At 48.9% G+C, this 24,492-nt stretch overlaps 1 protein-coding gene across 2 annotated transcripts in view; it reads left to right on the top strand.

The window, feature by feature from the left end:
- Positions 1-24,492, top strand: part of CCBE1 (collagen and calcium binding EGF domains 1) — a 227,679-nt gene that overhangs the window by 191,629 nt on the left and 11,558 nt on the right. The window contains exons 4-6 of one of the 2 annotated variants that reach the window (XM_081253027.1): positions 3,155-3,289; positions 5,597-5,749; positions 15,900-16,039. In XM_081253027.1, the coding sequence (XP_081109153.1) occupies positions 3,155-3,289; positions 5,597-5,749; positions 15,900-16,039 (428 nt within the window). The remainder of the gene's footprint in view (positions 1-3,154; positions 3,290-5,596; positions 5,750-15,899; positions 16,040-24,492) is intronic. The other variant, XM_081253028.1, reaches the window with a different exon arrangement.

Here is a 24,492-nt window from a genome sequence, read left to right as displayed (position 1 = left end):
AGGTTATTACAAGATATTGAATATAGTTCCCTCTGCTATACAGTAAATCCTTGTTGTTTATCTATTTTATATGTAGTAGTGTGTATCTGTTGATCCCAAACTCCTAATTTATCCCTCCCCCACTCTTTCCCCTTTGGTAACCATAAGTTTGTTTCCTATGTCTGTGAGTCTGTTTCTGTTTTGTAAATAAACTGGTTTGTATTATATTTTAGATTCCAGATGTAAGTGATTATATTTGTCTTTCTCTGTCTGACTTATTTCACTTAGTGTTATATGCTCTAGGTCCATCTGTGTTGCTGGAAATGGCATTATTTCATTCCTTTTTGGGGCTGAGTAATGTTCCATTGTATATATGTACCACATCTTCTTTATCCATTCATCTGTTGGTGGACATTTAGGCTGCTTGCATGTCTTGGCTATTGTAAATAGTGTTGCAATGAACATTGGGTGCATGTGGTACTAGATAATTATTTTAATTCCAGGGAAAACAAAAGGGTCTTCAAGAAAGGATAGGGAATTAGAGTATACTTCCAGGCTTAGCAAAAAATTGCTTTTATATTGTCATTATGCTGCCAACACTGAAGACTTATAAAACCAAAATTTCAGTGTAACGACAGGGGCAAAATGCAGGAGTAGGAAGCATGGACGTGGTTGAGGAAACAGTGATAAAGCTGAACGTGTCTCGTCCATGACTGGAGGTCCATAGAGAGTATTCAGCACACAAAGGAGGAGGAAGCAATGCAAGCTGGCTGTTTAGAGACGCGGAGGGAAATCATAAAAGAATCAGCCGCAGGAGCTGGAAGTGGTACCTCAAGGGAGCTGGAATGAGGAGGAAATCAGGGCTGCTGTTTTTTAAAACAGGCCTTTTTCTTTCTGTTTCTTTTTTTTTTAGCATTTTGCTATCTTTTTTTTTTTTTTTTTTTTTTTTTGCAGTACGCGGGCCTCTCACTGTTGTGGCCACTCCCGTTGTGGAGCACAGGCTCTGGACGCGCAGGCTCAGCGGCCATGGCTCACGGGCCCAGCCGCTCCGCGGCATATGGGATCTTCCCAGACCGGGGCACGAACCCGCGTCCCCTGCATCGGCAGGTGGACTCTCAACCACTGTGCCACCAGGGAAGCCCTATCTTTTTTTTAAATTAATTTTTATTATAGTTGCTCTACAATGTTGTGTTCGTTTCTACTGTACAGCAAAATGAATCAGCTATACATACACACATATCTCCTCTTTTTGGATTTCCTTCCCATTTAGGTCACCACAGTGCATTACGTAGAGTTCCCTGTGCTATACAGTAGGTTCTCATTAGTTATCTATTTTACACATAGTATCAATAGTGTATATACATCAATCCCAATTTCCCAATTCATCCCACCACCCCCCTCCCTGCCTTTCCCCACCTTGGTGTCCATACGCTTGTTTGTTCTCTACATATGTGTCTCTATTTCTGCTTTGCGATTAAGATCATGTATACCATTTTTCTAGATTCCATATGTATGTCAGAAAGAGAAAAACAGATGTCGTCTATTAACACATATATGTCAGAACAGGTCTTAGTGAGCATAACAGTCAACACGGGACTCCTGACGCTGCCCCTTTCCTCCCCTGCCTCCCTGGCAGCTGCTGGATGACGGGTACAGCTGGCCGAGCAGGGCAGCCCACAGCCAATCACGGCTGAGACCTTGCTCTTGAGCGAAAAGAGCACAGAACATGGGCTGCCTAGAGGTGATGCTTCAGTGAAGAAAACGCATTTGACCAGGGACACATGCAGGAAGAGCAGGCCTGGAATCACATCTATGGGGAGGAGTGTTTAGCAAGGGCCGCCTTCCAGGTTGTCCTGAGATTGGCGTGATCCTTGTCTCGCCGACCCCACCCACATCAGGGGCTGACAGCCCACCCATTCCACTTTCACATGTGGGAGAGCAAAGCCAGGCTCACTCTGTTTCCAGCGATAGTTTGTCTGTCAGCACCTGGGGGAGACAGTGCAGTGATTAATGAGCTGCTGGGTCTAGTCTGGAAGTAAATGTTCAGTCTGAGCCTCCTGACTTAGAGCCAAAGTCCCTTCAGAGGCTCGTTAAATATTAGTTTGTTTGTAAGGACTGAGAAAAGAGGAGATGCCCTGGTTGTTGACGAATAGAGCATCCACCCCAATTTGCACAGACTTAGAGCTGGAACGAGATCTCTGGCCATTCTGCCTTACCCAGACGCTGCTCACCATGCAGAATCGACCCTCCCCCACCCTATCTGCATGCCTACAGCACAAAGACATCAGCCAGCCTCCCTCAGGCTCCGCCCAGCCTGCCTGACTTCCAGCACCGCCCCGCCCCTCACATTAGGACGCCAGTGCCCATCGCCAGGGCTGGCTGTTCTTCAGTATTCAGCTGGAAGGAATTCCTTGTCTCTCCAGCCGTTGGTGAAAAAGAGGAAACAGGCCCCCAGGTAATTCAGCAGAGCCTGGCCATCTAAAGCTTCTTTGCTCTCTGGATCAATGACAAAAATCAACTACTGAATTGCACACGATAAAAGGGTAAATGTTGTACTATGTGGATTATATTTTAACAAAGGTGTTCTATTTAAAATGAAGAAAGGAAAGGCAGCAAAAGAGAAATACAGTGACTCTTGATCATGGGGGAAATCCTCAAGTAGATCAGTTTTTAGAAAGGATAAACGTGAAAGTTTAATATCTGTACATTGACCCTCTTGAATTTATATGTGTCCAAGTACCCACAGGAAAATCTCCTTTTACCCCAGGGATTGCATACTTTGGTTTGAAGATCTTTGCGCTAGATGAATTTATTTGAGGTTACATGGTAAGCACATTCTTCTTACATAAATTGTGCTAATCAATACACCATTAAAGTTTGTAATGATGCTCTTATAGAAAGAAAAAAATAAGGATGGTGAGGTGACCCAGGGAGTATCACAAGTGATATTTGCATTTAACCCCTGAGATGCCGAGTGCTCAGTTACCCATTGCAGCCCTCCTGGAAGATGCCCCGTGGCCTGAAGAGTTAATTCCCTCTACACAGCTGGTCACACCACCGTTCCCCTTGAGCTGAGTGCAGCCTAGGCAGTCTGTTCCCGACCGGGGCTGGGTGGGCCCCGCCTCCATCTAGTGGATGACTGTGGTGGTTTTGAGTTCACACTTTTCTTTTTCAGATTATGATGTATGTGCTGAGGCTCCCTGTGAACAGCAGTGCACAGATAACTTCGGCCGAGTGCTGTGTACTTGTTACCCAGGATACCGATATGACCGGGAGAGGCACCGGAGGCGGGAGAAGCCATACTGTCTGGGTGCGTTGGTGATGCGTGTTATTTCCTGGGTCCTGAGGATGTGCCAGATTCTGATGATTCTTTTGAACCTTCTTCATCAGTGGGGACCAGCTCTCAGGAGCCACTTGGATGCCTCCCCTTACATCCTGATACTTGTTGGATGGAGTTGGGTTGATACTATTCTAGGGGTCACTGCCTTTCACCATGATTATCAAAACAAACGATGACCAAGGGATTCTTCAGGGAGTGGGTACCAGTCAGATCCTAATTGGCAGTGAGATATAAGAGCAGGAGAAGGGGAATATTACCAAATGAAAACTAGAATAAGGTGAAACCGAACGTAAGTGGGCAGAAATGTGAAAATGCAGGAAGAACAAAACAAGAATAAGCCTTCTCTCAGAAGATGACCCGGAAGAGGGACGGGGAAAGAGGAGGTGTCTGTATGGCAGACAGGCTGGAAATGACTCAGATGGAGCTGAAGCCAGCCCCCGGGGCACAGCTGAGCAAAGCCAGCATCATCCATCGCCACCAGCTCCCTCCCTCCCCGCCTCACTCACTAGGCTTCCCAGCCCTGCACTCCTTGGGTGTCTGAGGCAGGTTTATGGTCGCTGGCCCTTGGAGCTGCCTGTATCAAAGTGTGGTCAGTCCACGGCTAAACTGTCTCAGAAACATCTGGGCTTATCGCTTAAAAAAAAAAAAAAGGTTCCTGGCCTCCCCTCCAGACTCTGAGGGTAGATGCAGAAATCTGCATATGCACAAATGCACAGTGAAGTTTGCGGATCAGCTCAAAGATGAACTTAGGAGACTGCAGAGGCATCTGGATAGAAAATAAACCAGCTGTGATGAGCAGCCCCCTTCTCCGTCCCAGGGGGGCTCTGGAGAGCACCATTTAAGAGAAGTTCTAGAGGTTAGGTCTCCTGGTTTCTCCCCAGTGGCCCCTGGCATGGCGCCCCCCACTGAACAGGAATGGAATTGAGACCACCAAGCAAACGGAGGGGGACCCATGGGCTCTCCTGCAGAGAGCACTGTAAACCCGTGTGTACCATGATCTGAGGTCCCAGGTGCCAGGGCTCTGATTTCAGTTGTGGTAGCTCTGGTACCCATTTCTTTTCTTTGCGGGGCTTGGGGACCAGCAACACTAGCAGTCGGCTAAGAATTCCACCTGTTTCTCTCTCCTTTCAACCTTGTCCTTCCTCCTGTGGACAGTAGAGGCAGCCTTGCCCTTAGGTTGAAGGCAGGGGCACGTGGACAGACGTGGTCAGCCTGAGGAATTGCAGAGGGGGTGCCAGCTGTGACATCTTAGCTTACGGGTGACATAGTATGAACTGCCAGGGGAACATCCAGATGACCACATGCCCCTCGTGGGCACACAGGGCCTGCCAGAGGTGGGTCCCACGCAGCTTGTCCAGGGAGTGGCTGGGACGTTGTCGACATCCTCGAGTGCAAGGTTGGGCTCTGTCCGCTGGCCACATGTGCACAGTCCGGGGCTGTGTGTCCTGGCCGCCACCCGGTATCTTCAGCCGGTGAGCGGGAAATGGATTTCGGCCTCCTTCTCTTCACCTGCTGGGAAATGGCTTTGCTTCCACCCGTTCAGTAGGGGAGCAAGTCTGTGATGTGCACATTTCACGTGGACTTTCTCTGGTTACTCGTTTGATGGTGTCGTGGCTCATTTCCACCACTCAGGAGGGGTCTGTTTGGGTCATGGATGGGGCTGAAATTTCCTGGGGAAAACGCTCTCCGTTAGACCCGTTATGACTATTTTCTTTTATCAGAAGTGGCTTTTCCCAGGTATCATCACATCTCCTAACTGGGAAGGAGCCGTTCCTAGTGGCCTTAGGTCACCACCATGCTGTTAGGAACCTCTGGTCGTAAAGGGAACATAAAAACCCTCGGCACACTAGGGTCTTTGCAGGAAATCATTTCTACAATAGTCATTTTCCAAAACATGTTGCCATCTGGTATCTCATTTCCTCTTCCAGGGAGCCCTGCAGAAGTATTTAGGGCAGGCTTCACTGCCATGTTCTATAGTGAGAACTCTGGAGGCTAGCAGTGCCTACACCAAGCCACGAGAATTGGTGGTGGCAAAGCCACAACCAGGAACCCCCATCACTGATCAGTTTGTAACCATGGTGACACTGCCTGAAGTGCTCTTGTCATGAATGGCCCACATCTCTAGCTTCCTGCTTTGTTCCAGGCTTCGGTGACGGAGGTCTGGCAGAGTGCCCTTTGCAGACATTAACAGGAGGGCCAAGCCTAAGGTCGCCTGTTGCGTTGGAAGTGATCTCTCTGAAACTGTCTTAGTGTTCTCTGCGTTTGGTTCAAACCCAGATATCGACGAGTGTGCCACCAGCAACGAGACACTGTGTGCGCACATCTGCATCAACACCTTGGGCAGCTACCGCTGTGAGTGCCGGGAGGGCTACATCCAGGAGGACGATGGGAGGACGTGCACCAAGGGAGACAAATACCCCAACGACACTGGTGAGTAGGGCAAGTAAAATTATCCCCCTAATGGGAGGGGGGGGCGGGATGGGCAGGCAGGCAGGCGCTTGGAAACCCAATAGGCTTCCTCAGGAAGCAATGGGCAGGAAGGGGCATTTGTATGAGTGGTAGGCGGGATCTGGGTAAGAGAAAGGTAGAAGGTCAGACCCCTAGAGAACTAGTGAGAGAGCTGCCCGCTAGCAGCAAGGCGTGCGGCTGGTTTTGTACCGGGAGAAGCTTGCACCAAGCGCAGAGGTGGGGTGTGCTCACAGACAGATCGGTGGAACTTAGTTACGAGCTGATCAAACAAGGAGGAGCAGAGCTGAGGCCAGAAACGCTGGGTTCTGTCAAAGAAAAAAAGGGTGGGGGCTGAATAGAAACATGAAACGCTTCTGTGTAACGCAGCAATCCATTTCAGCGCTACTGCAAGTAGAGTCTGTGGCCCCGTGCCTGCCCGTGAGCTGTTATTTGGTTCATGTTCAGGTAAAAAAAAAAAACAGAAGTTGAGAGTGTTGAGAAGCCCTTTCCAGTCGTTCATTTTTATTGTATTTAGCAAGCCCAGTCCACCCGGACGTGGAGAGCTTTTAGAAGCTGGCCTTTCTTCACAGAGTTTGAGAAGCTGCTTGACATTATTTTGACCAGATTCAACCGAGATGTCTGATCACTTAGGGATGTGATCAGCTTGCATGTTGGGTCGTTGCCTTATTTAAGTGTGGAGGGGAGGGAGGGAGGGAGGAAAGGGCATTCCTGGATCTCCAACCCCTGTAGGCCAGGAAGCTGCTGTCAGCCAGCTGAGCTCAGAGTTCAGCTCTGACTCCTCGGGAGGGGAGAGTGGCAGAAACACTGTTGGGAGAGGTTAGCTGGGCCTGGGCCATCTCTGGGTGGCGAGGGGCTCCCAGGGCAAATCATCTCTACCAAGAAATGCAGGGGAATGGAAGCACCAGAACTGCTGGGCGCTCAAGAGATCGCGGTTCTTCCGTGTAACCTGAGATTCACAAAAGGGTTGGAAGGCCGTTGCCATCAGCTGAGGACACCAAACAGCTGGGGACCAGCTGTCTGACACGGAAAAGCTACAAAGCAAATCCTGAAGAGCAAGCGGGTTGAGTCATGATGAGGAAGCCACCGTGCACTAGAAGTAACGCGAAAGGTCTGCTTGCAGTCAGCTCAGGCTTGGGCAGCTTGGGGTCATTGGAATGACTCAGAGGGCCTAGTGTGACACTCTTTAAAGCCTGAAGCATGTGGGACCTGGGCACCCAGCAGCGCTTAAAAGCAGGAGTAATCGGTCTTTTGGGCATTTTTCAGACACTTTCAAAACATTTTTTCAGACCACTTTTTAATTATTACTCAGAATTAAAATCACTTCACTTTTGTCCCACTTTTTGGAGAAGGTTTGGGGGAGGGGGGTGTGTACCTTACCTCTTAGATTATGTCTTTCGTTGAAAGGAAGAATCTCACTGAAAAATGAGGTGCAGATTTTTAGCCACCGATATATTAGGGATGGGCTGACTTGAGAGTTAGCAAGAAGAAAGCAGCTTTCTAACTTTTCATTTTGGAATTGGATTTCCAGCTGTGCTCCAAGCCAGGGAGCCCGTGGGCTTGGGCCGAGGGGTCCTCAACCCCGTAACCCTGCTGTGTCTTTGCCTCATATCTCTGTTCAGGTGAAATCCCGTTTACCTGGGCGTGAAGAGCAGCCTTGAGCAACCCAATCTAGTGGAAACCGCAGAGGTGGCGGCAACAACTGCTGAGTATCAGGGTGGGGTTAGACGGTAGGGGTCTCTAAACAGTAGGAAGCGGGCCACCTGTGAGCACTTCCCACCTGGTGGGGTAGAGTGGTCCGCTCGGAGACCCGACCTTAACTAGCAGAGACCACAGGGGTCGGATGGAATTTCCAGAGCCTAGGGGAAGATTTTAGACACTGAATCTACTTGTTCTTTGGTCTCAGGGGGCCTCCACCTCTTGCACGAATTCCTAGTCTTCCCAACCTCATCCCTCTGAAGTCACCCTGCTTACTGTGTGGTAGCCCAGGAATGGGTCTGAGCCAGAGGCAGCGACAAGGTGGGCCTTGGTGGGACATGCTCACCCCCTGCCTCGCTCTTGGGCAGTGTGGACCCAGAAAGGAGCCCAGCCCAAGGGCCAGGGCACGGGAAGGTCCCACTGCAGCTTTGATGTTAGCAGCCTCTTGTGCTGAGTCGGTCCTGGGACCACACGCCTCTGTTTCCTTTCCTGAGAGATGAATTGTACTTCTTTAAAAAGTGTCCAAACACACAAAAGTTTCAGTATAAGAGGTCAAGAATTTAAGTGATAACCATTTTGACTTCTAAGGCTAAGAATTCAGTAAAAAATCTGAGCATTCTTAAATATTAATTGGTTGTGTACCTTCTGTACTATCACTGTCATTTAAAGACATCTTTTATCAACCATTTATTACAGCACTTCCCCATGTTGTCGTCTATAGGACTTTGGGGTCCTGGGAGGTGTTAATTAGCCTTTCTTTGTTTGAAAGGTTCTGTGTTCAGATGTTCGGGGGAGAATGCATTACTGCACCAACTTCTACAGGGATTCATAATGTGAGTGCATTGAAAGCTCTGAGGTTGCCATTAAAAGATGTTAGTTTTGGGCTTCCCTGGTGGCGCAGTGGTTGACAGTCCGCTTGCCGATGCAGGGGACATGGGTTCGTGCCCCGGTCCGGGAAGATCCCATATGCCGCGTGAGCGGCTAGGCCCGTGAGCCATGGCCGCTGAGCCTGCGCGTCTGGAGCCTGTGCTCCACAACGGAAGAGGCCACAACAGTGAGAGGCCCGTGTATCGCAAAAAAAAAAAAAAAAAAAGATGTTAGTTTTGATTAAACCTGCACTTCCCAAAATTATTTTCTGAAGAAACACTTATAAGCATCTCACAGATGATGGTGTCCTAAAAAAAACAGTTTAGAAAATTCTAACTTACTAGCATCAAAGAGCTGAGCCCTGGGGCCCAAAGTTGGTAAGTCATCTGGTCGACTTTCAGGCAAGGATGTTGTCATCGCCAGATGAAGCAGCCAAAGCCAGAGGTGGGGAGCTGTTGGCTGTCGACTACAGAGCATCTAATGAGTGAAAACAGGCCGATACTCTTCCATTCTGCCCTCCAGAGAGAGAGTTTGTTCCTGCTTACAGTGATTTAAATGGGCAATGTCCTTCTGTTTAATCAGTAAGAACGTCTAGTGGTTATAAGGCTGAGCTTTCTTGTAACACCACAACTCACTGCACAGATGAGCCTAGGCTTTGAATTCTCCCCTCTTAGCCCTCCCTCCTCATCTTCTTCCAGATATCGCAGCTACAAATAGTTTGGGGGGTTTGTTTTGGGGGTGGTTGGGGGGGGTGCCGTGCTGCAAGGCATGCGGGACCTTAGTTCCCCCACCGGGGATGGAACCCACGGCCCCTGCAGTGGAAGCGCAGAGTCTTCACCACGGGACCACCAGGGAAGTCCCCACATAGTTTTAAAAACCGAAACAGTCCCACTGTTTCTATTGTATCCCAAGTGCCGTGCCCGCAGCAGCAGCATTCTAGAATTTCACAGTATTTAATTTTCAGTGACTGGTCTCTACTGAATTCACCACACAGGCACAGAGGACTCACGTTTGGTTTTAGTGTTTTATTAAGAAAAACATTTCAACACCGGTAACCAAGGGCGTCGGGGGTTAAGGGAGTAATTCGTACACATAATTAAAATTATGGGAAAGGACAGGCACGTTCTATGCCTTGAACGTTAGAATCATTACTCAAGTGATGGGCCCCTGAGAAGATGGGGGGGCTGGTTTTGATGATTCGGGCAACAAAAGCAAGCGTCCTGGATTCATCCCTGCAGCAGCTGTGATGCAACGGAAAGTTCCTTGGCTTGGAAGGTAGGAGAGCTGGTAACCAGAGCCGCTTCGGCATCTACCAGCTGGGTGTCATTGGGCAGCTCTCCGGATCTCAGTTTCCTCCTCTGTAGACACTGAAGGTGTTGGATTAGGTGAGCTCTAAAGACCCTTTTACCATCACAAATCTTTTTCACAATTTGGTGTGATTTAGCATCAGCAAAAGTAGCCGAAGCCCTACCAGCCCCATGAGTCCCCGTGCAGTTTTCATTTCTTTGTCCTTTATCTAGGCGAGTGTCAGGACTCGAAGGCATGCCCAGCCTCAGCACCTTCTAAACTGAGAACTTTCCCTATCTAAAAGATGAATAATTAACATCCAGATATTCAGCTCAACAGTAAGGAAAGTCAGGGGGCTGGACCAACCCTGCATCTGGAACATCAGAGGCAGCCACGCAGTTTCATCCGTTTTAGATGAATTAATAAGCCCAATATTTCATCACAGTCATTTTTTTCAGGAAGAGATAATGATGATGGAGTACAAGCACACGTGATCTAAATCCCCCTCCCCTCACGTTTTTTTTTTTTTTTTCTTTTAACTTTGCATTGACTGGTGTCTGTAACATTCCAGTCAGAGGAATTTTAAATCAAATACAGGGTCAGCTCATTCAGGAAGTTGAGTGGACAGCCGCAGGGCTGGCCTCAGAACGGCCTCTGCCCGTGGAAAGGTGGTCCTGTGCCCACGGGCGTGGGGACACAAGCCGTCTGGCTAGTGGGCAGGAAGGGTACTCTCCATCACTTCCATTTTTTTGTCTTTGTAAATATATGTCTGGAGCCCGTGTAGGCACGCCAGGGCGTCTGTAGCGCTGATGCAGAGACAAATTAAGGATATGTTGGCTCCGTAGTAATTAGCTTTCTGGTCTCTGTTTTTCAACTTTTGTTTCTTTTCTGATAAAGTGACCTTGACCCCCAACATCAGTTATTTCAGGGAAGGCCAGGTGTTTCATGTAACTTTCAAGCTCCACTAATCCATAGATCAGCCGTTCTCAACCTGGGGAGCTTTAAAAAGGCTGACAGCGTTCCCTTGTTGTGACCCCTAGATGGGTGGCGTGCGGCACGGTTGGCAAGAATTTTAAACCCTCACCCCCGCCACTGTCCCTAGTGGTGGTGATGTGCCACCAGGGCTGAGCACTACCGCCAGGGCACAGATGTGCACAATCAACTTTTAAAACCAAATGTGCTTGGTGACTGCCCATATGAAATACGTCGAGAACATTCTTTAGTTTCCCTAAGTTGGTTAAATATTATTAAGATGGTATCTCAGGAATTCTGTTTCTAACGCTTACGAGGTATAGCCTGCTCAACGTCATTGAAAATTAGAGCTACGCGACCCCCTGTGGCTAGTCAATAATATTGCACCTCTAAAATCTGAACGAGTTGGAGCAGAACGTTAAGCGATGCCTCACTTAACATGGTCATGGTCACAGTCAGAGACACCACATCATGAGTGGACAGAGAACATGCCAAGTCAGAGATGTCTACCCAGATTTCTAAACACATTATTAATGTAGCCTATTCAAGACTGTTTTAGCTCCACGTTTGACGTTACTGTATCCTGTACTGCAGCAGGCTAGATGAACCCCAATTCAGAATAGATGGCATGTGCCAGGTCTGCACACACAATTATTTGTCTTCAAACTCGCGGGAAGTTCTTTCCAGAGGATGGTGCGGAGAGCCCTCCCCCCATCTGTAATTTTGTAGGGAACTTAATAAGCAGTGATACCAACCATGACGACGATATTAACATTTATGGGGCACTTGCTGCACTTATCACTTAATAAGCAGTGATACCAACCATGACGACGATATTAACATTTATGGGGCACTTGCTGCATGCCAGGCACTGCTCTGCGACCTTCCAGGGGTTAGTTCCTTCATGCCTCACAGCAACCACAGGTGATGGGGTCATTGTCGTTCTACTGTTCAAGGGACGGGCAGTCACAGAAGCTGTGACTTCCAACCTGAAAGGCATGAAGTGGCAGTATCAGGATTCGAATCCTGATCATCTGACTCCACCAGGGCCTGTGGTCCTTAGATGTTCCTCTGTGTTCCTCTGTGTCACTCTGTTCCTCTGTGTCCACGGGAGCTTCCAAAGGCTTTTGGACAAAGTTACCCTTGTTCTCTGTGTTTTGAGAATTCCGCAGAGGGACAGGAAACAGGCCAGGGATTTTCAGGTGAGAGGTTGCTCCACAGAGCTGCTTCCCTGGAGCAGTGTTTGTTGAACTTGCACGTGCTTCAGAGTCACTTGGAGGCTTTGAGAGAACGATGCACCGGGCCCCCCACTTCTGAGATTTTGGATTTCTGAGAACAGATACCCACAGGCTGGTGTTGGGGCTGCTCGTCTAGTGATCACGTGGAGAATTACTGCCCTGGAGCCCACCTGGCGGACAGCTCTCAAGTGTCCTGAGCAGAACCCCCAATAGTGGGCTCACTGCGCCCCAACAGTGCCAGATCCAGACCCCGTACGTGCTCGTCCTCTGCACGCAGCATTCTGGGAAACCTAAAGCAAATGACTGTCCTCCTCTGCATCTCACGTTCCTTATCTGTCAAGGAGGCTAAACTAAAGATGTATCAATGCTGACATTCCATGATCTAAATGAAATAGAGTCTAGAACCTGGTAAAGAGGTTATTATGAAAATATCAGGTTGCCCTATTCACCCCAACACCTGGTAAGTTGAGCTGAGTATACAACAGTACCAATGGACTGATGGGCTTTTAACTCTGGTTCACGATGGCCTGGCTCTGCCAGCAGGGCTGGTTCCTTAAAAGGAAGGCCAATCGCAAATCACTGAACAGGTATCCTCATTTATTTTACCTTCTCAATGCCTCACGTGGGGCCTGGTGAGTAGCAGATGCTCCATGATGGCTAAGAGGGAGAGAGGGATGGAGAGATGAATGGGTGGATGGGCAGATAAATGGATGAGAGAGACGAGTGGGTGGGGAGATGGGATGGATGAGATTGGTAGGTGGGTTATGAGGTGGGGTTGCACATACTGGCCAGTAGATGGCATGGAATGAAAGAATGCTAGGTTGGGAGAGACGGATGTCACCCAGCTGCCCTTAAACCTAACACACCTAGAGCTGGGGTTATCTACCTATGCAGGAGTCCACCGTTGTCCGTCATCAGTACAACCAAAGTTGGGTAAAGCTTCAGTCCTTTACCACCAAGTGTATTCTTGCATGGGAATTCCCTTGTGTCACTGTTATGTTGGAGGCCAATCTAAATGACTCATGTTCTCCTCAGATGTGTTCAAGCTCCACAGGCAAGTGAGGTTGTAAGTGGTACATGAAATGAGGATAACGAGCCTAAAGGAAATGGCCTGGTTTGTAGAGAAGGTATTGGGCTCAGATTCAGGAAACCTCAGGTCTAAACCCACATCAGTTAACAACTTCCGGACGTCACGGAACCTCAGTTTTCCCTCATTCTGTTGTTTGTGTTAATCCCAGAATCCTTGAAGAATCCTTTTATCAGGCAAAGAGAATTCAGAGGGCTTGGTGGGCCTGAAGACTGCCAGGCAGCCTCTCCCATTTACTACAACCCGACCTTGTGCCAAGGATTTCACAGGCATCACCCCCATATCATCATCGCAATAGCCCTGTGTCTTAGGTTTTGCTATTCCAGTGGTATGGTTGAGGAAATTGGGGCTTATACAGGTAAGATAACTTGCCTGAGGTCCCTGAGCTAGTTAGTGACAGAGCTGGGATGTGCACCCCTCGCACGGTGACCCTGGAGGCCATGCCCTTACATTGCATTTCACCGTCTCCAAGCGAAGACCTTTCTCATAACCCAGCTCGTTGTGACCCAGCTGCGGTGTGAATGGAAACAATCCCCCATGGCTTCTGGTTGAGCGTGGTGGAAGGTGGGGGAGAGGCCGGGGAGGTGGGGAAGCTCCCGGTGGGACAGAATTAGCCTAGAAGATGAGGATTAACAAGGCACCCCTGTTATATTATACACGCACATGGAAGGATTGAAAAAGAGGCAGCCTCTTGCCCGGAGGTTCAAGTGCTTTTCCCAATCCCACGCTGAAAACCTAAGCTACAGTCTGTATATTCGGGAATCACAGTGTTGCTTATGGCAACTCAGCCAGACAGAGCACTGCTTCGCCCACCTCAACCTGCTGGCTTGAGAAGCGTGTTCCTAGCGTGTGTGCACACCAAGCCGCAGGCCTCCCACCGGCTGCAGGGAGGGCTAGGGCCAGTGGGCCCCCTACCACCACCCCGTGCTGCAGGGAAGGAGCCTGAGATCTCGACTGCCAGGTTGCCCCTGGGTGCCCTCACCTCCCAAAGAGCAGAAATACTGGTCCCCGTGTAGACCACCAGGCAGGCACAGACCCCCTTGGAGAGGGCGTGAGGCTCTCCTGATGCCCACCTCCTCCTCCCGTGTCCCCATTCCCTAGGCCTGCCATAACCACCATGCCACCATCTGGGTGGCTTAAAGGACAGAGGTGTGTGGTCTCAGTTCTGGAGGCTACGTGTCTGAGATCAAGGTGTCAGCGGGGTTGCCGCCTTCTGAGGACTGTGAGAGAGAACGTTCCAGGCCTCTCCTCCAGCGCCTGCTGTTTCGCCAACAATTATTTGTCATTCCTTGGCTCCTGCTGGCTCACCCTGACCTCTGCCTTCATCTTCGCGTGGTTTCTCCCTGTTGTGTCCAAATTTCTCCTTTTTATAAGAACATCAGTCATATTGGATTACGGGCCCACCCTACAGCAGTATGACTTCAACTTAACTAATGACATCTGCAGGACCCCGATTTCCAAATGAGGTCACATTCTGAGGCACTGAAGGGTTAGGACTTCATCACGTGCACTTGGTTGGGGAGCGGGGGGGACACAGTTCACCCTGGAACGTTCCATTTCGCTAACTCTGAGCATCCACCGTGTGAGGTACCAAGAAGCAGCTCCAGGTCCTGGGCAGCTCCCCCTGTGGCACATGCACGAGAAGCCCCTCTCTAGGGAAGCCCAGGATCCCCACCATCGGAGTAGGACGCGGGGTAAAAGCTGCCTGACTTCAGAGGACAGGGCTGTCTCTGTGTATGGGGAGGGGTGTCTCAGGCAACCCGTGAATTGGGTCTTGGTAGCTCATAGGAATCCACAAGTGGAGATGGCAGAGAAGGCTTCCCAGAAGAGAGGACGGGAAGAAGAAAAGCACGTGGGCCCTGGAACTTACCTGGCGGTCCAGTGGGTTCAACTCCTGTTCGGCAAGCAAAAGTCCCCCATGCCGTGCAGCACGGTCCAAAAAAAAAAAAAAGCACGTGGGCCCAGAAGCACAAGAAATGACCTGGAGAGACATGTCACTTGACTGTCCCTAGCTGCTTTCCAGACGCTAGTGTTGTAATACGTTCACACCAACAGGACACCTGGCCCAACACCAAAGGGCTTCGAAGGTAGGAGAGTTGACACTTGCCTCGGTGTCAGACTGTCCTGCCGCCACCCTGACCAAACTGTCACCTTCCCCCGTCATTCCCTCTGGGCCCACGCCGCACAGCTACCATCTTTTACAAAGGCCTATGGGAGTCTGCACCTGCTCTTCTGTAGCAAATGACCTCAGGTGTCTAGTGTCCCCAGCACAGGCTTGTGTGGCCTATTTAGGTGCCAGTAGGATGAGGGCTATGTGGATACTGGGTCATGTCACCATTTAACTCACCTATTCCTTAGAGAAATATGATTTTACACAAAGTCCACGGAGCTCCTGATGCTCTACAAGATTGCACTGGGACCCTGCCCTGTGCCTGTCCCATTATGGCCCTGGATGGGCATGTCCAAGGTGCCTGGGGCATCTTCCATCTGACTTTACATCTCCTCGGAGGTCAGTGCCCAGCCCCGGTCTGTGACCCTGCCTGGCCTGGCCGTGCTCCCTTTGAACAGCTGGATTATCAGAGGTGATAAAAACCAGCTTTGTGAGCCCCGCACCCAAGTCCCATTGCCTGGGCTTGGGGGATAATTTACGGCGTGTGAACGTTGGCCCTTGGAGGGGAGTGTAAGTCATGTCAGGTTGATAGAGCCTGCCTCATGGTAAAAGGGCCACTGTTGACTTTTTCACAGTGAAAGAGGAAGGTGCTAGGATGCCTAAGTGGAAACAGCTGAGCCCAGAGTGTAGCGGGTGGGGGGGGGGCTCCCCGTGTCCCCGCTGCCCCGGGCATGCTGTCAGTGACCCAAGAACTGTAAAATCGCCAGCCCACATCCCTCGCACGTTTCAGCGTCAACCAGTCCGCCTGGAAATGCCCTTCCTGACACGGTCTCCCTGGGTCTGGATGTCCCCCAGCCTCCCAGGCAGACCCCAGCCCATCTTCTCTCTCAGGGCACGAGGAGAAGGCGGAGAACGCCATGAGAGCCGGTACCTGCTGCGCCACGTGCAAGGAGTTTCACCAGATGAAGCAGACGGTGCTGCAGCTGAAGCAGAAGGTATGTGCCGGGCGTGTTAGAAACGATCGCGTAAGATGAAAGGAAGACCTGGTGGAGGCAAAGTGGAGGAACATCTGAAAACAAGAAGAAGATGTCATCCACAGCCTTGCTGGGTATTCCCTGAGCTTGGGTCCAACTAGGTTTGGACTGGGACGCTTTGCCCACCCACCTTTGGAGCTCGTTATCTATAGCTCAACAGAACAACGAAGGCAGGGGATTGATCAGGTGACCAGTAAAATAGACCACTAGGTAAGGGGCACATGGTGAAGCAGAGGCTGAGGTACGACTAGTGTGACTTTGGGAAATGAACATCCAGACACGTGGCCCTTACACAGTTCTAAATAGAATACGGTAGAATCATTTGCCTATGTTTTATCAATAGAGAACATCTCTATAAACTTTCATCACTGGTGATGCATTTCTGTAGCAGCTTCATTTTTCACATTTAAAAGTTATGACCTGTGCTTTCTGGGCTCCACACACCTCAGAAAGCAGCTGCTCAGATACCCAGTGTCACCAAGGGTGAGGACCGACTCTCTTTTTTTTTTTTTTTTTTTTTTTTGCGGTATGTGGGCCTCTCCCTGTTGTGGCCTCTCCCATTGCGGAGCACAGACTCTGGACGCACAGGCTCAGCGGCCACGGCTCACGGGCCCAGCCGCTCCGTGGCATATGGGATCCTCCCGGACCGGGGCATGAACCCGTGTCCCCTGCATCGGCAGGCAGACTCAACCACTGCGCCACCAGGGAAGCCCTAGGACTGACTCTGTTTGTCAGGCTCCCACGCATGCCTGACAGCATGATATTTCTGGAAACATTGCTGTGCTGTGAGTAATGCCCCCGGGATGCGCCTAGTGCCCTGAAAGCTTAAGCAACTGCCTTGTGCCCGGGTCAATGGTGTTTATCATACCTAAGGTCAGTGAATTCACCAGTCTGTCGGCAACTCAGAAATTGCTCTTAGGCTTGTAAAACATAAACTTGCCGGTTTGTTTGTTTCACTGCTTCCCCTCAAGGCTCTTAGTACATCCAAGAGGTGTATATAATCTGTTTAACTTTGGCATCTAGTTATTGTAAAGGGCAGCAGAGTAAGATTAGACAGTATTGCTTTTCACGTGTTCAACAAACATGCAGGCAGCCCCTAATGAGATCCACAGCTTCCAGTGAAACAGGCAGGTCAATAGGCTGAGAAGATAAATGGCTTTGCAGGCCTTTGGTACGTTGGCGGTGAAGATCTAGCAACTTTAGCAGAGGCATATATGTGTATGATGTACAGATCCCAAATAGCTTGTGATCCAATAGAGAGACCAGGCAGAAAACCTTGCAAGTATGTCAATATAAATTCAGAGTTATCAATAATACATCCCACACAGATATCCTCACGTTGAACTTGGATCGACATTAGTATTTACTGAGCGAGTCTGAAAAAGGGTTCGTGGAAGAAGTTTGCATTTCATAGGCCAGAGGATTCAGGCCTGGGGGAGGCAGTTGATGCATGTCTCAAGGCCTAAGGCTACCCTCCGTTTTCTTCTCTGAGAGTCAGTAATCCAAGAGCCATGGGGAAGTTCCTTCCAGCCTGAATGTTCTTTAGGGTCAGTGACGCTACGTCTCACTAGTTCAGAAATTCAGTTGCTAATTCAACATCTGGCTTTTCCCTTAACCTCCCCGCAGTGTTTTACAATCCATGAAACAAGAAATGTTATGAAGAAGTTGAAAATTTTATGTTACCCTTAAAGCCCTTGTGGCAGAGCTACACACAGATCCAATAACAATACTTGTTAGTACTCCAGTAACTCTCCTGCACCAGGGTTGGCCTGGAATCGATCCACCTTAGACCGATTTCTCCTACAAGTGCGTTGTGTCAAGTCTGAGCTAAAGCTGGCATTCAAGGAACGTCACAAGAAGCAACGCATTTTTTTTTTACTTTTTGTTTTTTTATTAGTTTCTGCTTTATAACAAAGTGAATCAGTTATACATATACATCTGTTCCCATATCCCTTCCCTCTTGCGTCTCCCTCCCTCCCACCCTCCCTATCCCACCCCTCCAGGCGGTCACAAAACACCGAGCTGATCTCCCTGGAAGCAACGCATTTTTAAAGGTGCCTAGTAGAACATGTCACATTCTGCAGTTGATAAAGCCGTTTTATATCCAGGATCCCATTTAATTCTCACCGTGATGCCGATATTGGCAGAGAGGTGTAGTGTCAGCCCAAGACGCAGGCCAGACCCTAAACCCTAGGTCTCCTCACTGTTGCTCCTGTGCTGGTGTGGGGCTTGTCCGTTGATTTTTTTTATTTTTTTTATTTTTTTTTTTGCGGTACGCGGGCCTCTCACTGCTGTGGCCTCTCCCGTTGCGGAGCACAGGCTCCGGACGCACAGGCCCAGCGGCCATCGCTCACGGGCCCAGCTGCTCCGCGGCATGTGGGATCCTCCCGGACCGGGGCACGAACCCGCGTCCCCTGCATCGGCAGGCGGACTCTCAACCACTGCGCCACCAGGGAAGCCCGTCCGTTGATGTTTAACTTCCTCTCACTACTGCTGATGCTATCTGTTCTGTTCAAAAAAGAACATGGGACAGCTGCCCAAATAAACATTGGCTCAGAAGTCGGTTACCGGGTGTCCTGGACCGTGGCCAGCCCCATAGTATAAAACGGTATGCAGACATGTTGAACAACACCATGAATGTACAGTCAGCAAAATCCCAACCGTGTGAAACTCTGTAGGGCCAATGCCCTGTGTTCTTCAGTGGGTAGATTCTAAGAAAAGTGGAGCAGCGACCTGCAGGTTAAAAGCAGCTTAAAAGACGTATTGTTTTTTCAAGTGGGCAAGACTAGACCGTAGTGTCTAGGCCTGCACAGTTGGGTTTGATAAATTAGTTTTTTAAAACACAGGAAGTGATTAAAATCAGAATAGTAGTTACTTTGAGGGGAGGGAGGGAGAAGGCTGTGATTGGGTCAAGGCATGTAGACAAAGTTCTGATTTTTTTTTTGGCCGCGCTGCATGTGGGATTTACTTCCCCCACCAGGAATCAAACCTATGGCCCCTGCGGTGGAAGCGCAGAGTCTTAACCACTGGACCACCAGGGAAGTCCCTGACAAATTTCTGATTTTTGACTTAGGTGTTCATTAAAAGGGTGTTTGCCTTATAATAATTTGCTAAGATATAGATTTGTTTTGTGGGGTTTCCAGATTCTGTGCCTTTATTTTCCAATGAAAAAGTTGTTTTGAAATGATGTACAGATCCCAGTGCCTTCACCTCTACAATTTCTTCTGTGTTTTGGGAAGGAAACAAACAAACAAACAAGCAGGTGATTTGGCTAAAAAGAGAGTTTGGGGTATAGATAAAATACCCATCATTTGACTTGCAGAGAGGAGTCTCTGTCCCATCAGAACAGTGAAGAAAAATCTGAGCCAAGGAGCCAGTTGTTGTTGTTTTTTTAATAAATTTATTTATTTATTTATTTATTTTTATTTATTTTCCGTTGCGTTGGGTCTTCGTTGCTGCGCGGGGCTTTCTCTAGTTGCAGCGAGCGGGGGCTACTCTTCATTGAGGTGTGCGGGCTTCTCATTGCGGTGGCTTCTCTTGGTGCAGAGCATGGGCTACAGGTGCACGGGCTTCAGTAGTTGTGGCACGCGGGCTCCCATAGTTGTGGCACGCGTGCTCCTGTAGTTGTGGCTCGCGAGTTCTAGAGCGCAGGCTCTGTAGTTATGGCGTATGGGCTTAGTTGCTCCACAGCATTTGGGATCTTCCAGGACCAGGGGTCGAACCCATGTCGGCCTGCATTGGCAGGCGGATTCTTAACCACTGCGCCATCAGAGAAGTCCCAAGGAGCCAGTTTTTAATTAACTTATTTATTTTTTTATTTTTTACTGGTATGAAGCAATTTTTTCAGGTATGACTTTTTATTGAAATATAGTTGATTTCCAATGTTATATTGGTTTCAGGTATTCAACCTAGTGATTCAATATTTTTATAGTTTATACTCCATTTTAAATTATTATGAAACATTGGCTATATTCCCTGTGCTGTGCAGTGTTTCCTTGCAGCTCACTTATTTTATACACAGTAGTTTGTACGTCTTAGTCCCCTAACCCTATTCTGTCCCTCCCCCTTCCCTTTCCCCAGTGTTAACCACTAGTTTGTTCTCCATATCTGGGAGTTTGTTTCCGTTTTCTTATATTCATTCATTTGTTTCACGTTTTAGATTTCACATATAAATGATAACACACTTGTCTTTCTCTGACTTACTTTACTTAGCATAATGCCTTCCAAGTCCATCCATGTTGTTGCAAATGGCAAAATTTCAGTCTTTTTTATATATCCAAAGAAAACAAAAATGCTAATTCAGAAAGGTGCATGCACCCCAGTGTTCATAGCAGCATTATGTACAATAGCCAATGGAAGCAACCCAAGTGTCCATCAACAGACGAATGCGTAAGGAAGATGTGGTGTATATATACACAATGGAAGCAGCAAGTTTTTAACAAGTCCCTTGTGTTCCTGCAGCGGGGGTGATCTGAGCTCAGAGCAGCACTGCTGCGGAGCTGTTGAGGAGGTGAGAGTGTGTGTTGAGCACCCGCCCTGGCCTGTGATGGGCTGGGAGATGACGAATGACGAGAATGTACAGAATAAAGGCCCGCCTTAAATAAGCTTCCTGTCTTAGCTGGGAAACCAAGCCCACAGTGGAGTTAACACAGTGGCCGAGTGGAGTGGGGCAGGCAGTGGAGGCTTCAGAAGTTAGAGGTCAATGCGATTTCAGAAGTGTGAGCAGATGTGCAACCTGACAGCTGCGTTTGTTCGCTTCAGTGCTGCTTTTAGTGCTGGGCAAATAGATGGCTTCTCAATGGTTCGTGGTTTCCTCTGCTACCTTGATCTAGTTGCTCTGTAAAATGGGTCTTCTCAGGATGGCTGGGAAGACTATTCTATATGAAAGTGACTATAGATTGCTTTGCCAAGTATCATGAGTGATATTAAGAGAGGCAGCTGGGGGTCTTCCCTGGTGGCGCAGTGGTTGAGAGTCCGCCTGCCGATGCAGGGGACACGGGTTCGTGCCCTGGTCCGGGAAGATCCCACATGCCGCAGAGCGGCTGGGCTCGTGAGCCATGACCGCTGAGCCTGTGCGTCCGGAGCCTGTGCTCCGCAACGGGAGAGGCCACAACAGTGAGAGGCCTGCATACCACAAAAAAAAAAAAAAAAAAAAAAGAGAGGCAGCTGGGTGTTGTGGTGAGGACCACAGATTCCAGAACCAGACTGGCTAAGTTTAAGTCCTAGCCCCACTACTTCCTGGCTGTGTGACTCTGGGTAAGTTACTTAACCTCTCTGTGCCTCAGTTCTAGAGAAAGTGGATAACAGTGATACATACTACGTAGGGTGTTCATGATGATCAAATGAGTTAATATTTGTAAAGGACTTAGAACAGTCCCTGCCACCTAGAAAGAGCTCTGTAAACGTGTACCAAATAAATAATAAACATGAATTATATGTCCTAATAAAGTGCTTTACAGGCAGCATCTGATTCGTCCCAACAGCCCTGTGAGGTAGGTATTTTTATTATGAAGGCTAATATGAGATAATGATATTCATAATCCCATTGACTGGAATCCAGGAGAAATGCAGACTCTTCATGCAGACTTCTTCCCGAACACCTGCTCCCCTCAAGCCTGTCATCTTCTGTGTTTGGGTAGACAGTCAAGCCAGGATTTCTGGAGGGCTGCTTCTAAAACGCCAGTGCCAAAATGTTAAATATAACTCTATTTTGATGGTTATTGGAATATTTATCTTTCAATATTTTATTATTTTCAAAATATCCTATCATGATGGCATGCTAATTTTATAATGCAAATGCAGAAATTTTAATAAATCTATTAATGCCTTTGAAAAAATAAAATAAAATAAAATAAATAATAAAATGCCAGTGCCATTACATTCCACTTATCCTGCTGACACACAGAGGAGCTGGCGGGAAGCAGGATGTAATCACCCAGCAGGAGGTCAGCCAGGAAGCTGAGGTCGGCGTTTACTGGGTCACCTCCTGACTTTTACAAGGGAGCAAAGAGAGCTGGAGAGGGCCCAGGGTGGGTGGGGACTAATCTCTGATGTCCCTCCACGTGCCAGTCTCATCCTCCCAGCTTGCTTACAGAATTTTACATCCAAAGACTTGCTCGTCTGGCCCAAACCTCTCGTTTTATAAACATGAAGGTGAGAACCTGGAAGGGTGAAGGGACTTACCCAAAGTCATCCCGCTGTTTAGAAACTGCCAGGAGCACCCCTCAACCCCCGACCCCATCCCACCCCGAAGAGCATTTGCACTGTGTCCGTGGTCCTGGCTGCTGGCAGTTACTAGTCTGGGCGCTGGGCCAGGCACATTCAGGACATCGTCACTTTCATCCTCCCAGCAGCCCTTCTTAGGTGGCTATTATGATCCTCATTTTATGGATGAGATAATCAGTTCTATAGCTTATCAAGATCCCACAGGTAGAACGTGGCAGGGCTGAGATTTAAACATAGATCTGCCTAATGCCAAAACCCACAGATAAAATTCACATTTTAGTTTTTCTCTTGGAAGCAGATAATAAAACTGAACCAGCCTTCAAGGGCCAGTGTTGACCCTCCGTCCTCTAGTTAGAGTAGTTTCGCTTATAAATTCTCCTCACTCAGGGGTTCACCCCCGTTCCACCCCAGGACCCAGGCATGCAGTCACAGATTGGAGTGGCCTCTCGCTATGACACAGTGACACCAGCACCATTGTAAATAAACCCCTGGGACGTAGCTGGGTCCTGGCAGTGAACCATGAACCCTGACCTGAAATTGTGCAAAGCTGGCTTTCAGATTGCACAAGGTTGTAATTCTTATCGTTTTCCCTAGTGAATTCTAAACGATGATCATAGGGGAATTGAGTGCCTTTCCTTGCATCTTTCGGGGAACACTGGGTCTTCTCAAAGCGCAGAAGACTGTTTATCTGGAACGCACTGGATGGTCAGGAATCTTCTAGCTCAGGGACCTGCAAGGCTGTCCTTACCCAAGGATTTTCATACTAGCTAAGGGGCTCCAAAAGCACTGAGGGACCCTTCGGAAGAGAGTGTTGGTGCTTCTTTGAGCTTCCTGCCCTCTGAGCATCCTTGCACCATGAACTGAATGGATTTCAGTAAGAACTCCAAGAAACGGGGAAAAAAAAAAAAAAAAACTGTGGAGGAATTTCCAGACGGAGGAGGATCCTAGGCTCAAATAGGCCACCTAGGGCAGCTGAAGCAGGGAAAAGACCTTGACCCAGGAGAGCCTGACGTGTGCTCTGCAGGCGAGCGAGGGGGGTGGACAGGAGGGGCAGGGCAACACCTCAGGCCTCGTGGCCCCGCCCCTTCTGTATGCCAGGCCGCAGGGATACCGCCAGAACCCTCTCGTGGTTTCCCACGGTTTCACCTTTTAGAAACATTGTAAGCACTTCGTTAAGGGGCTAATGGGATACAGGACTTGGACAGTCACCTTGCAGAGAGCTGGAAGAATTTGTTCTCCGTCAGATGTATCAGGTACAAGTCGTTTGCCACCATACAAACCACGTATTATTGTGATGTTCGCTTTTCGTTAATACTGGATTTCTTCTGTTAGCAAGAACATCTGTCTCTGTAACTAAGAAGAATCATCGCTTCTACATCTGGCTCAAGATGGCCCCAAACCCAGCAGCCACCCAGCAGGAGAAGGGGATCTTGGGGCAGGGGTGTCCTCCAGAGTCATGTTTCGAAATAGTCATGCTAATCATTCCCAAACCTCCATGCTCAGAAACAGACACCAGTGCAGGAGGCCGAGGACTTCATGAAGCCAGAGAAGGTCATCTGGACAGCAGAACTTTCCCAAGCCTCCCAGTGCCATTCATACGCTGGTCTCTTAGCTGCAGTTCAATAGGTGGATTTTGTAGTTTCCCCATAAATTCCTCGGGCCTAGGCTTGGGGGGTTCAAGATCTCACGATCATCTTTTACTCCATCTCCGTGCTCTGTTACTATCAACCCAGGTGCCCTGAGACCCCAGGGGTTATTCGTGTGGCGTGGTTGAACTCAACTGGGACTGTCTAGTCTCCCTGGGGCAGGAGGAAATCCGTGGGGAAGAAAAGGAGAGGTGAGAAATGCTGACTTGCCCATGAAGTAGGAAAGTAAAGAAAACTCCAGGGTTTTTCTTTCTTTTTTTAATTTTTCATTTCATTTTTATTTATTTATTTATTTTTGGCTGCATTGGGTCTTCGTTGCTGTGCATGAACTTTCTCTAGTTGCAGCGAGCGGGGTCTACTCTTCGTTGCGGCGCATGGGCTTCTCATTGCGGTGGCTTCTCTTGTTGCGGAGCACAGGCTCTAGGCGCATGGGCTTCAGCAGTTGCAGCACGCGGGCTCAGTAGTTGTGGCGCGTGGGCTCAGTAGTTGTGGCACACAGGCTTAGTTACTCTGCGGCAAGTGGGATCTTCCCGGACCAGGGAT

Source organism: Mesoplodon bidens (genome assembly GCF_964165515.1).
Source record: "Mesoplodon bidens genome assembly, chromosome: 13".
Taxonomy (NCBI): Eukaryota; Metazoa; Chordata; class Mammalia; order Artiodactyla; family Ziphiidae; genus Mesoplodon; species Mesoplodon bidens.
Note: the sequence above shows the minus strand (reverse complement) of the source record. Positions and strands in the feature narration are given on the sequence as shown.